Here is a 14,626-nt window from a genome sequence, read left to right on the forward strand (position 1 = left end):
GTGTTTGAGGTTTTGTGATTTGATGTTTTTGTGTTTTTTTGTTTATTATGTACCTTAAGGTCATCTAGGTGGTGCCCAATCTGCCAATTGTCCTACATAACTAGAGGACACTATGCCTCAGTAAACTACTGTATATGCTCTACTGTTCTGAATTATACCTGCAGTTGCACTGGCTCAGAGATTTCATGAGTTTTCAGCTCCTTGAGGTCCTCTTTGTCCCTCACAGCAGATCTGATCAGCATTAGTACCCATGCAGAAAAAAAATATATTTGGAAAATAAGGAAAATAACAAGAAATATAGCAAAATACACTAATCAAAATTATAAACGCAACACTTTTGTTTTTGCCCCCATTCATCATGAGCTGAACTCACAGATCTAAGACTTTCTCTATGTACACAAAAGGCCTGTTTCTCTCACATACTGTTCACAAATCTGTCAAAATGTTAGTGAGCACTTCTCCTTTGCCGAGATAATCCATCCACCTCACAGGTGTGGCTTATCAAGATGCTGATCAGACAGCATGGGTATTGCACAGGTGTGGCATATCAAGATGCTGATCAGACAGTATGGGTATTGCACAGGTGTGGCATATCAAGATGCTGATCAGACAGTATGGGTATTGCACAGGTGTGCCTTAGGCTGGCCACAATAAAAGGCCACTCAAAATAGGCCTTTTGTGTACATAGAGAAGGTCTTAGATCTTTGAGTTCAGCTCATGATGAACGGGGGCAAAAACAAAAGTGTTCCGTTTATAATTTGATTCAGTCTAGATTAGTTAAACCAACAAAGAGTTCAACCAACAAAGAAGTAGCATACAATGTTTTAATGTCAGATGTGCAGAAGGTTTATAGGCAACGCCCCAAACCCCTCTGGAGTTGTAGGCCAGCAGTCTGTGTACCTGTCTTCAGGGTTAAATGGCAGGGTGTTCCTCACTCCAGAGGGACTGACTGGGTCCTGGTTTCCATCTTTGTGTACAGTCTGGTCAGTCCATGTGTTGACTGGTAAGTGTCTCTGCTCTGCTGTATCTTTTGTGGATCTAAATACATCTGAGTGGGCGACAACAGGGCAGGACACACTTTAACATTCAGTAATGCAGGTGCATCAGAAAGGAGTGAATCTTCAGGATAGGAGTTGAAGGAAAGTGTCGCTGTGTGCAAGCTGGAGGCCAAAAGCATTTGACTGGATGAATGCCAAACATCTCAGCCTCCTATGACACCACTGTGAGAATAACAGCACATACAACTTTACAGAAAGTGTTATTTGAGTCCCAGGTTGTCTTGCCAATCTCAGTACAGCGGTTTTTAATCTGTCAATCTGTCTGACAGGCTGAAAACAGGCTGAAAACCAGCACTTCTCAGAGTCCTGCTGGATTCAAACACTCACAATAAACAAGCCATGATCACATCATCCATTGGGTTAATAATCACTGTTCCTTTCCTGGTAATAATTGCTATTATGTTTGGCATAACTTGTGTGTTTCTGACATGTAAACACTATGTTTATATGTATTCCATTGAAATATTCCATTTTAATGAAGCTTGTTAGTCAAAACACTACATGTTGTGTTCATGAAAATAAATATTCTGCTTTTTGTTGATTTCTTTATAAAACAAGTCATTTCATCTAAGCACTGTTTATTACCAGAATGAAGACTTTGGAATGGCATCCGTAGAAACCAATTTTTGGAGCGACAAGAAACTAATCATCTAGGTATTTTATGTGTTATGAGTAAACTTTGCCAATTAAGATATGAAAGCACATGACTAGATAGCAAAACAACAAAAACTGCAGGCAACCCAGACTGCTGGGATTTAATTACACTAAGACTGGTCCTTCATCCCCTGCATAGCTGACTGAGTAATCCAGTATATAATCAAACCATTGTCTGAGGAGGCAGTGCATGATAGGAAGGGGAGGTCAAGGATCCGCTTAAAAAAGTGAAGAAGGGGGTGCTTTGAGGTTTCAGCTAATCTTGTGTAAAAGCAACGTTTAGATCCTGAACCAGATCTGCAAGCAGGTCATGTCCTCTCCATGTCTTTAAAATTTGTCCCTGCAGAAAGTGTGAGGAGCAAATTCACAAGAATTGTGCAGCTTTTGCACCTGCACAAATAGGACAAAAAGAAACTGTGTAATTCTCAAAGCACCCGCAAAGGGAGAAATGCACCCCTAACTGTGCCGCCAAGCAAATAGCTTCTCGGTGGTCCAGTGCTATTTGCACATATTCAGATTAGGTAATATGCATACATTTGGTGCAAAAATGTCCCCCTTTCTATACATCATTGCAAAAGAAAAAGTTAAATTCAACACCAGTGCTAACAGCCACACACAGTTAGAGTGAAATTATTAGCAGCTTCAGAGAGTTGAAAGTGGAAAATAAACATAAAAACTAGTGTGAGAAGCGGATAAGATGGTTACACACTGTCACAGTCCAGCACTGTGCAGAAAAAGCAGCTCTAGATGTGCCCAGAAAGATGAGGGGGAGCCCACAGCATCCCCATCATAATAACTCTGACAAAACACTCGTCACACGTGAGTTAACAGAATACATTCTCTTTCAGATCAAACATTTGAAGATATGAGTGGAAAGTTTTGTTCTTGCAGCTGCATTTATAACATTTTCTGACTCAAATGTTGCTTAAACAATGTTGTGTGATAAGCTCCTTCAGTACAATATTACTAGGAGCACTACAGAAAATTGCAGAGGAACATTTAACAACAAAGGCAAATTGCACTCAGCTACAAAACTTTATTGGTGTATTTGGCCTGTAATATCATTAGCACAATATGTTTTATGACTGGGACCTTGAGACAGGGACCTTGTGAATTTTCTCCTGACTCTTAAGAGTTGTCTGGTCTTGTCACTGAAGCAGAGAAGGAGGTCAAGGCATGCAGAGTTGATTGTGAGGCCTAGGAATAACCCCTCTCCTCCCCCTTTAAAGAAATCCTCCTGCCTTAGGACAAAAATTCCAAGCAAACCCATACTTGTCCTTAGAAAACATTGACAGCAGCACTATGTTCATCTCTTTGTGCCTATGTGTAAATCTATCAACAATTCCCAGGGATCCACATCTGCACACTGTAAGGAGAATCTTTCCATTAGTATCCCATTTAAAAAAAATTTTTAGCATCTGCATAGGAGACGTACAGTTTTAAACAGTGACAGTGAGCCAGGGAGCAAAGAGCTGAGACATTCACAGCTGTCATTCATGAGAAACAGTAAGTCTGTGATTTACTGAACCCTTAGAATAGTATAATGGTTAATTCTTAGTTTGGTCCAGGAAATGGCAATATGCTGTGCAAGAAAGGGAAATGCTTCCATAACCGAAGATAGGTTAAAATAAAGGGCATAGGGGTTGCTTGCAGACGTTTCGCCTCCCACCCAAGAGGCTTCTTCACTTCTTAGTTTTTATTTCCATAATGTTATGGTTGGATGTCTGTCAAAGGTCATATCAGCCTGTGTAATCAGTATCTGACTGTTTTGACTTGGTTGGACAGGAGCATGTCAGGGCTTCACTCGACGCTCACAAAATTCCAACTTTGATCAGATTTCATTATAAACCAAAAAAACTAAAGAATTATTTGCATTTTAAATGTTACAGGCTGATCTCGGTCCTTGTAAGGTCCTTTAAATGAACAGAAAGCAGAAACTAGTTGGTCCAAAGACAGAGGGGAAGAGACTAAAGTCAGTGTTCAGCCTGTCTAAACACATTACAACACATATTACAGATCTGGGAACAGACCCAGAACGATGCTGAAATGCTGATACATGCTTTTATTACAAGCCGCTTAGATTATTTCACCTGTCTCTTTACTGGTCTCCATAAAAAGTATTACCCCTCTGCTTGCATCACTGCACTGGCTACCTTCATCTTTTAGAAAGTAAGTTTACTTATCTATCAAGGCTTACATGATCTAGCACCCTCATATATCAGCAACTGCATCTCATTTTATGTCCTATAAAAGGAGTCTCAGATCTTCCACTGCCTTTCTTGAAGAGGTGAAGTGTCTCTCAAGAAATCTGGTGAAGTTCCTTCTGTTTTTATGACCCTAAACTGTGGAACACACTCTCTTTGGATCTTAGAACAGCAAACTCCCTGGTATGTTTAAAAAGAAAGTCACGAACTATCTTTTTAACATTGCTTTTAATTTGGGTTGACTTAGCTGGTAATAAATAAATAATTGCTTATGTTAAGTCAAACTGTTTGTGTTTGCTTTGTTTGTTTGTTTGTTGCTTCTATTGCCTTTGCTATTTAATATTGCTTTTCTTACTTTTTGTTATTCTGATCTTGTTTTGTTAAGCACTTTGGGCTGCATACTGCCTTACAAATAAGGATATTATTATTATTATTATTCTTGGCCACAAAACGGAAAAGCAACTGTTGACTCACCTCCTCAGGCTAAAAGGCGGAGCTATGAGTAAAAGGCTGAACAGAAAGGCAAACTCAAAGAAGCTGCCAATCATTTGCTTTGCACACTGAGAGAATTACTTTCAGATCTGGCACTGACTCTCACAAAGCAGGACATAAAATCAGGATGACTTTGGAACCCAGAGACACACGCGAAGACTGAATGAAGAATTCAAAACCTAAAAGAGGATTAAGACTGAAGACACAGAATACACTTGTTTGGCAGGATTTGTTTGTTGTAGGGTGAGCCTTGGTTAACTTGTCAGTTTCCACTTTGCTCTATGCCTGTAAGACAGATTTTTCTTTTGTAGCTTTTCTTTTGAGTTTGATAGTTGAAATGGCAACCAATGAGACTAATTCCACATCCTTGGACGACTGCAAAGCCACAAACAAGGCTCTGTATACATTCTATGCTGCTGTCATGATTTTGATTATCGTTTTGGCTTTGCCTCTGAACGCATCTGTCCTCCACCTCTTCATATTCAAGCTGAAATTCTGGAAATCTAACACCAACAATATCTTCCTTTTCAACCTGGTGTTGGCTGATATTCTCCTGCTCTTCTGTTTGCCCATAAACACGTACAATTTCCTCCAAGGAGAGCTGAGTGGGAACTACAAAGTTTGCAAAGCAATGCTCTTCATGTTGTTTTTAAACCGAGGAGCCAGCATCGCCTTCCTGACAGTGATTTCCATTGATCGATATTTTAAAGTGGTACATCCTAATCGAACGAATCTCATAAGATCTCTCAAGAAATCTCCTCAGATCTCTATCCTCATCTGGGTACTGCTTCTGCCTCTCACCGTTCCCACCATGCTCAAGGACTTTGACTGCTGCAACAGCCACAAGAGCGATGTAACTGAAAGCCTGGTTAAGGTAATGTGTAAATTGAGTATATTTTTACTGTGCATCTATCTTCCAAGTTTTGTTTGTTATAGGAAGGTTTTCAGCATCAATCCCAAAGATCTGGTATACTGCATTAGATAACTTGAATGAGAAGTATAAACAAAAAGCATTTCAGTAATGAACTGCTTTACTAAATATAAAAATAAATAAATAATTATTAGATATTCATGACAGATGTTCTTCTCACTTAAAGGGATAGTTTGGGTAGCCTTTTTCTTTGTCACTAACCTCACATCACATATTCCTATGCAAAAGCCCAACTGGTAATCGCACTGAAATCGTGCCGCAGAACAGCTGTTTGGGTCCGAAAGTTGCGAGTCAGACTGAAGGCAAACTTCACACTGCGGTGTAATAACAAAGGGCAGTTGGGCTTATGAGTAGGAATATGTGAGTTGTACGGTTAGTGCAAAAGGTTAAAATGAACACTACCACTAAAATCATGACTCTTATCATAATTGCAATAATTGTCAATATGATTTTTTTGTAATGAGAATTTGTTGTTGCTCTATATTACAATTAATTTCATCCCTTTTCTGATTTAAGGATGCGGTGGACATTATACGAGAAGTGGTCTTCTTCACCCAGATTCTCATCCCCTTCACCATCCTGGTCTACTGCACAGTGCACATTGTCATCCGGCTCAGGAAGAAAACAGTCGGGAATAAGACCAAGTTGAAGAGAGCCGTCTTTCTGGTGATCGCTGTCATTGTGTTGTTCTCCGTGTGCTTCCTCCCCTGCGCCATAGCCAGGATGGTTCTGCTGATAGCCGGGGTCCAAGGCTGGAGTGAACCCTACAGGGAGACTGCTGCTGCGGCCTTTGACGGCCTCCTGGTCCTCTCCTTCATTGACTGTCTGCTGGATCCGTTTGTCTACTGCTTCTGTAGCACCAAGTTTAAAGCTCTTTATCTCTCCAGTTATTTCCCGTTCTTAGGGTAAGACGGTTCAGTGCCGTTGGACAGTTCAACAGGAAACACATCACATCAACCAATGTCATTTGAAATTCATAGAAAACTGAGGATGGACAGCTACTGTACAAGGTGTGGTTTCTCTGTGTGGTGACACCTGTACTATCCAACAGGATACTACCTGAGACTGAGTGTGTGCCTACTTTATAAAAGAGGACTCTGAAGGTCATCTATTTATCAAGACAGCACAGTAACTATTTAAGTTTCTATTTTCTATTGGTTTTTAAATAGAAATAGATTTTTGTGGCAAGTGAAATGCCCCTTTTTGAGGGGAATGCCCCACGTCAATGAAAACGTCCTTTCATGTTTGGGATGTTAAAAAGAACAGGAATAATAATACCAACCATAACAACCTCACACAACAATTAATCTAATCTACCACAGTCAAAAAATATTAGCATTAGCTGTAGATGGTGAGAAATGAGATTTTACAGAAGTCAAAGACAGTATTTACTAATAGAACTTTAAGTCTTAAAAATACATTTTATTTACTACTAGGTGTCAGTAAAATCTGTGTGCTGCTGGTCCAGACTGCTTGTTACCAGCTGGGTCTGGTGCTTGTGGGTTTAATTACATGTGAATTTACTCATCTGTGTGTTGATGAGCTGTTTGTTGAAGATGCATCATTGTGTCTCACAAAATACCTCACTGCTTTGTATTTGTCATAATATTCTTTGAAATGGTGAAGCACTGTAATAATGCAATGAGACATTTGTTCTGTGAAATATTAGGCAACTTTCTTGATGGGGAAACAACTGAGGAATGAGTTTGAGGGAAAAAGCAGCTGAGTGAATCAAGAAACAAACAAATATAAGGTTTGTTGTAGATTTAAAAGCCTTTATTAACATGGATACAAGATTAAAAAGAAGACTGATGCGTACTGACTTCAGAATCACAAACAAGCAAACAATTGTGGATATGCACATCATGTGAAAATGTGAGCGACAATATTTGGCTCTGTAAATGTCACATCCACACAACTGACAATGTGTAACAGTGTATGGAAACACTGCAGATCTTTACTGAGTCAATAGAGGAACACACACACGGCTTATATATAGTATGCCCTTAAATAAGAGTGTGTCAGAGTTTACAAACAAACACAATTTAAACACCCTGCAGTGGTGTTTTTGTTAGTCAGTTGTATGGATTTGTATTTACACATTTTCATGTGTTCACAGTATAAATCAGTCAGTACACATGCTTCATTCTTGTTCTTTAATTTTGTATCCACATTGATAAAGTATAAAAGCATACTTATACAACATATCTGTAAATGTACCAATCAGCAAAATTACAAGTAGGGCGTGAACTCTTTGTGGCTTTCAATATCTCTCATTTACTGTCCCTAATTGTACAAATACAGATTCAGTTTATCTATAAAATTAAGAATTATGGGTGCAAACATCTTCTGAATTATGATTACTTATATATGTGTCATTTACATAATGTGTTCCTGTAACTATGGTCCTAATATATTGTACATTTTTTACATTGTACATAATTTTTCAAAGACATGACAACCATTTGTCACCCTGTTGAGTGAAGTTGTCAACAGGACTGTATTTTGTAACGGAAATACATAATAGAGCAGGGATCACATCCAGAGACTGACACAACATGTTATTACACTGTTTTACACGTGACAATGTGTAAATTCTTGCCTTATCTTTTACAGTTTTTACTACTGCTGCAATATACGAATTTGTAAATATATTTTTACCTTTGAGTACATTTCTGCTGACTGATCCTTCATCTTACTTCAGGTCTGAATTATGTTGATATATGAACTTAAAACTTAAAGCTGCTGTCACACAAACATTCCCATGAAGTTGAGTTATGAGTCAACATGCATTTAAGCAATCCTGAAACTGGAATAAAGAGTGGGTGTGGCTTCAAGTACTGGTTCTATTGTGTCTGAAAAGCTCCATTAATAGAAGGAGGGAAAACAGTCTCAGGAACAAATTGCTGACGCCAGTCTTAAAGTGACAAAGCTCTGGGATGTACATTTGTGTCTCCAAATTATATGAAAGAGGTAAATGTTTGAAACACTGAAAATAATTATTAGCATGATCTGTTTTGTCACTGTAGTCTGTGTCTTTCTGATTGAGTTGGGACTTCCAGGCAAAGTGTGAAAAATATAAATTCTATTATTGAACTTAACTTGATGTTTTTATTTTGTCTGTATTACAGTGAAACAGTACACTGGATATAAAATTGTAATCCAGTGAAATTTAAATTGAAAAATTGTGATTTTGGTACAACAGCATTCGGATTTTTACTTCTAAATTTTACTTAAAATTCAATATATGATCTATTTGCTTTCAGCCCGTTCATATCAGTTTGCCAGTTCGAGTCTTTCAGCATAACCAGTGTTGCGAGCCAGTAGCTGGTTCTTACCCTGGCCGGGACATCTGGGGACAGGATGGTTTTCAGGCCTCCTTTGATCTGATGGAGATGATACGGGGAAAACTGGGAGCTGTGGGCCACACACAAGCCCAAAGAAGATGGAAAGACAGGACAGGGAAGCATGAAAAAGAAGACATAATAATAATAAGTTTACAAAGTGCTTTGACAAAGCGATAAGACATTTCGGCAGGGATTCAAGTAGACAGCAGAGAGTGATATATTGATACAATTACGAAAGTTGATACTGTTAACACTACTGAAGCTGCCAAAAAACAATGTTTTGGGCCAATATTTAAGAACTTTGCAAAACTAAAAACAAAAGATAAATGGCAATTTAAATACCTTCTTACTCCAAAGACAAAGCTTTTATATTTTCACAGTCCAGACTCTCACACCCAGAGGTCAGCAGAAGAGATCTAACATTTTCTCTTGCAATAACACATCTTGCTATTTGTTAAATGAATACATTTATAATAAATATATTCTATTAATAGGTCTTATCTTTGAAAGCATTGCTACTTTACAGCATTTTCCACAACTGCCTACAACTTTTGCACAGTACTGTTTATATAATACAGCAGGTTGGCTTTTGTCTTTTATTATGATTTGATCGAGCCAATCTTTCATGAAAAGGGGACAAGAACCAATTTCTGTACATGAATATGAGATTTCTTCTCTAACTTAATACAACATATTTTGCAAGGTGATGTAGATTCTGATATATGGGATGACAGATCTGATAAAATAAATGATATATATTTATATATGTTGATATTCTTAAGTATGGCTTTTGTATTACTATTTGTATTACTGGTCAACCACACCTGCCCACATAGAGCTTGTCAGCCTTTTGGTGGGGATGTAATATAATTGTGGGTGTGGTTTCCATTTTTCAAACATTCGGACTTGACGAAGATTCGAGAAGGAATGAAACGTCATCATTATTAAACTTTTCTGGTAAGTATGTTTTTTCACTGGTTGAATTTCAGGCCACATTGGTACTTCTCAAGATCTACAAAACGAGCTGACAGACGACAGACCTGGCATACTGTATTATCAGCTTCTGGTTTGGTCTTTACCCACTCCCTAGAAGCATATCTGGCTCTTAAGTTTAACTCTGTGTGTCTGCTTGATAAGAGCAGTGAGAGAGAACCATGGAGGAAAAACATACTGTTCCTCTCTAAAATCCTAAAGCCCAAACCATTTTCAATATATATTATATTATATATTTATATCTATTGAATTATATATTTTATATATGTTACCAGTTATAAAGTACAGACCTTCTCAGCACTCTTGACAGTCTGGGCAGGTGGCAAGCTAATCCAACGCAAGGGAACACAGGCAGGAAACATCAGACCTTCAAGAGAGACTGAGACAGAGATAAAGAGAGTGTAGGAGAGTGAGACAGATAAGATTGTCAAATAAGATGTTTCATGTCTAAGACCTACTTTGTGTGGGAGGAAATACAAGCACAAGAGTCCAAACCACTGCCCAAAAATGCTCATTTCCACCGACACCGACTATAATAAACAGGTTAAGAGAGAAATCTAACTGCTGACAAAGTAAACAACTGAGTATGTGAATACTATCGTCACCATTACTGATGCTTTATAAAAGGTATTTAAAAAACAAGCAAGATGTCCATGTTTTAACAAAACATGTCAGTGGCTTACTATTAACATCTGATGCATGCTAATAAAAGTCGTTAAGCATCTTATCTGATCAGAGATACAGCATTGACAGCTCTGTATGTACCTGCATCATGCAAGACACATTTTCTCTTAATGCCAACCATGCACGCAGTAGTTGAGTCCACACGGTTCTCCTTTCAACATCCGCTAATCCGTCTGTTGCACAAGCCCACAGTTTGCTCAAGGTTGAGTTTAAAGAGTTTTGACAGTGGCTCACTAATCAGAAGATCGGCCGTTCAATCCCCAGCTTCCCCCAAATTGTTTCTAATGGCATGTAAGTGTGTGTCAGTAATTAGCTGGCACCTTGCATGGTAGCTTCTGCCATCAGTGTATGAATGTGTGATGAATGGGGTGAATGCTGACTTGTAGTGTAAAGCACTTTGAGTGGTCGGAATACTAGAAAGTACATTTAACATAATATTGTGAGCATTATGTAAAGCAATCCCACAAAGCAAGTAACTAGGATGCCAAGCGCTACATTTGAGTGTAAACAACACACACGTTCTGACCGGATATTTGTGATATTTTCTGCAATGCTTTATTTTTCTTACCCAATTAAAATATGTCTAAATAAACTCTATCTATACATGTGTTCGGTTGTAGAAGTTCTTTTGTGCAATATGACATCATGCCTGGGACAAAGTGTCATGCTAGCAGATTTCACTTGTAGGAAAGTCTGCTAGTAAGTGCACAGCTTTAAAGCAATTCAAGTTTATGTCAAAGGTGTTTAAATTATTAGTATGTAACCTGATGTTTGACTTCAGTGAAACAAAATATTTAAATGTTGATCCACCTGTCACAAGCTTCTTCTGCACGCATATGACACGAGTACAAATCCAAAAGGTTGGATTTAAATAAGTCGACCACGCTTGTTTGTGTTTAGGTTGTGGAATGAACAATCCCTGTAAAACACGACATCATGTTGAGATTATGAATCAAATGCATAAAGGACAGAGGTTTTCAATATAATATAATTTATTGATCTAATCTTCTTTAGAATGTTTCAAGAACTATTTCAAAGAGAAATCCATACTGATGTGTGCTCAATACTGTGTTATATAAAACTTGTAAGTTAAAAACTGCTTTCAAGTACACAGAATAAATAGGTACAACAAAAGAAAGTAGTACGAGAGGTCAATGAAGAAGTCAGGGAGGTGTCAGTTAGGCACAGTCTGAACACAGCATACAATCCTGTGAAGAGGGTTGTTCAGTCATAATAACTGCAAACACTAGTGTGGGTGTACAGTGGATTAACCAGTACTTGTGTAAAACTGAGATACTAGTCCACTCATATGGCTTCATATTATGTGGCAGCCACCTGATCTAATGTAACAGTATGCAAAATCACAGGACTTTTTTTTATTTTAAGGCATTTTAATTTATTAGGATTTGACAATTGCATTTTACTGAACATGCTGGCATCTGCAATAACTACAAAGTACTCAGCAGTAAAGTGTAGAAAAACCCCAACATGCTGTACAGCATGTTTACCCTTACAGTGTTTCCATAGTTCTCATTCATCACAAAGGAAACTCTATATTTGTGTTCATCATCAGTACTTCAAAGTAGCTGTAGTAAGTAAGTACCTGTCCTCACTGGGGTTTTCCTTCAGTGCAAGCTATTGTGAACGCCACTATGTTTTCTAACATTACTCAAAAAAGGGTTGCAGCAGTTTCACGGTATACTGTGGTATGAAACGTGTGTAAGATGTTTCATGTCCGTCTGGATCTTTTAAATAAACAAAGTGTTTGTTCCACAAACACTACACCCTCCTCTTTTTCTAATGATGCAACACTATACCAAACATGTACAAAAAGAAAAAACCTCCACATCCCTGTTGTACCATGACAATGTCTAAATGTTGACCTTCTTGTTCGGCCTCTTCAGGCTCAATTTTCAACCCCTTTGGTTCTACAGTTTGTTCAGGTTGTATTTGCACTCTGTTGGTAAAAACTCCAGTCACACTTAACTGAACATATCAGTTATCTGCAATAGCCCGCATACAACAAACTGAAACAGCCCACGGAGATCCTGTGTATGCATTAGCCATTCATTTAGACAAAGAATGAAGAACAAAGAATTTGGAATATTTTGAGTCATGTACCCTTTGCTCTGGGCAGGCTGTGTGGGACTCTTTGAAACATGGTGGTGGTGTCCATGACGTCACCTATAGGTTTCCGAAGAGCCATTGTGAAGCTACATGTGGGTGGTCTTGGCAGTGCCTGACTCTGGCTAATCCAAAAATGGGAGCAGAGTAGGTGCTGAGGAAATCATCCAGCTGCTAGCCACCTGAGAGGACACCCACCTGTCACTCAAAGTGGCCACGTCCTTAATTATGCATAACTTTGAGCCTTAATATCATTTAAATGGGTGAGTTATATAGAAACTCACCCTAACGAAGTTGTCATGAAGGGGAAAATTATCTAGAGACCAAAACCTTTTTTTCATACCAGGCTGTAAACATGTTTATCTTTGCTGTAAAGTTGGCCATTTTAACATGGGGGGTCTACGGGGATTGACTCAATTTTGGAGCCATCTTTAAGTGGCCATTTGAAGTGCAGTTTTTGCCATTTCCACGTTGGCTTTATTTTCAGCTCCGGAGATTGCCGTTTGTCGCAACAGGAAAGCTGGTGGTGGCTGTAAAGTTGAGACTAGCAGCCTCAGAGCAGGAATATCATGGCAGCAGCAAAAACAACAGAGAAAAGTATTAATACAAAGACAAACAAATCCATGCCATACTCTGTCTGCTTTTATAAAGTCTGTAATGGTTTAATGTCTCAACAGTCTTCAGACTGAAAGCAGTTTTAAAGGATTTATCTCATTAAGATAAGTGGATAGGATAGAAAGAGAAACATTTATTATAGATTTATCCTAACTGAATCTGCTCTGTGTGTTAAGATTTGAGTTTGTTGGAAATTAGTTGTGGTTAGTTGTGTGTTGCACTGGCTGTTAGTTCTTCTAAATTCAACAAGTGAGCAACGCTTTTGTTTTGTTAAATATAAAATTGTAAAGAACACATTATAGGCTAAATTGTAAACACATTTGCCGGTTATAAAACTGTGGATCATAGATTTATTTTATTTGGCAAATGCAAAACAATTAAAAACATAACACCTACATTTTCTAGGCATACACGTCAGAAACTAAAAAGGCCAAAAGTGGCTAAAAGTGTGCCATAATTATGCCTTTTTTTTTTTTTTTTTTAACGTCACTACCAGATGTTCCAACTAAATAGATAAAATGCAAGGATCCATCCTGGGTTTTTAATGAGAAAATCCTCTCTTTTCTAGCCTTAACAGCAGTGTGTACTGTTCAACACAGACCTGTTCCAAGTAGAGTCAGCAGTCTACCCTGCTCCTGTAGCACCATGTGGATCTGCTCAATTTGCTGCTGAACCACCTCACATGGATGATCTGGAGCCTGCCGACAGACAATTAAACAATAATCTGATGTTCTACTGCTGCCTAGTGGCAAGTAGAATTGAACTAAAAGTGAACATGCCTGATTACATGGAACAGTATTATCAGTATCAATCAATGTTTGATGTTCAGTGGACTCCTGTGGATATATGCACATGCACAAAGAGAGAGCATGTGCTGGTTTACACAGAGTGACCAGTATCTACAGTGAGGAAAATAAGTATTTGAACACCCTGCTATTTTGCAAGTTCTCCCACTTAGAAATCATGGAGGGGTCTGAAATAGTCATCGTAGGTGCATGTCCACTGTGAGAGACATAATCTAAAAAGAAAAATCCAGAAATCACAATGTATAATTTTTTTAACTATTTATTTGTATGATACAGCTGCAAATAACTATTTGAACACCTGAGAAAATCAATGTTAATATTTGGTACAGTAGCCTTTGTTTGCAATTACAGAGGTCAAACGTTTCCTGTAGTTTTTCACCAGGTTTGCACACACTGCAGGAGGGATTTTGGCCCACTCCTCCACACAGATCTTCTCTGGATCAGTCAGGTTTCTGGGCTGTCGCTGAGAAACAGAGTTTGAGCTCCCTCCAAAGATTCTCTATTGGGTTTAGGTCTGGAGACTGGCTAGGCCACGCCAGAACCTTGATATGCTTCTTACAGAGCCACTCCTTGGTTATCCTGGCTGTGTGCTTCGGGTCATTGTCATGTTGGAAGACCCAGCCTCGACCCATCTTCAATGCTCTAACTGAGGGAAGGAGATTGTTCCCCAAAATCTCGCAATACATGGCCCCGGTCATCCTCTCCTTAATACAGTGCA

General features: G+C 38.5%; 2 protein-coding genes across 2 annotated transcripts in view; one reads left to right on the plus strand and one right to left on the minus strand.

Moving 5' to 3' along the window:
• Positions 1-14,626, minus strand: part of igf2r (insulin-like growth factor 2 receptor) — an 86,663-nt gene that overhangs the window by 68,925 nt on the left and 3,112 nt on the right. Inside the window, exons 3-7 of the mRNA XM_046059892.1 lie at positions 13,704-13,800; positions 9,970-10,058; positions 8,678-8,756; positions 901-1,048; positions 159-231 (exon numbers count right to left, since the gene is read on the minus strand). Of these exons, the coding sequence (XP_045915848.1) occupies positions 159-231; positions 901-1,048; positions 8,678-8,756; positions 9,970-10,058; positions 13,704-13,800 (486 nt within the window). The remainder of the gene's footprint in view (positions 1-158; positions 232-900; positions 1,049-8,677; positions 8,757-9,969; positions 10,059-13,703; positions 13,801-14,626) is intronic.
• Positions 4,509-8,174, plus strand: gpr31 (G protein-coupled receptor 31). Its single transcript, XM_046059891.1, has 2 exons — positions 4,509-5,282; positions 5,856-8,174. The coding sequence occupies exons 1-2, from the start codon at positions 4,746-4,748 to the stop codon at positions 6,246-6,248; spliced, it is 930 nt and encodes a 309-aa protein (XP_045915847.1). The 5' UTR covers positions 4,509-4,745; the 3' UTR covers positions 6,249-8,174.

Source organism: Micropterus dolomieu, linkage group LG10 (assembly GCF_021292245.1).
Source record: "Micropterus dolomieu isolate WLL.071019.BEF.003 ecotype Adirondacks linkage group LG10, ASM2129224v1, whole genome shotgun sequence".
Taxonomy (NCBI): Eukaryota; Metazoa; Chordata; class Actinopteri; order Centrarchiformes; family Centrarchidae; genus Micropterus; species Micropterus dolomieu.

What these genes read in the sequence shown, in the direction of transcription:
- gpr31 (XM_046059891.1), top strand. Translation starts at nt 4,746, where the DNA reads ATGGCAACCAATGAGACTAATTCCACATCCTTGGACGACTGCAAAGCC. An exon ending in TAACTGAAAGCCTGGTTAAG is followed by an intron (nt 5,283 to 5,855) that starts GTAATGTGTAAA and finishes TTCTGATTTAAG; the next exon opens with GATGCGGTGGACATTATACG.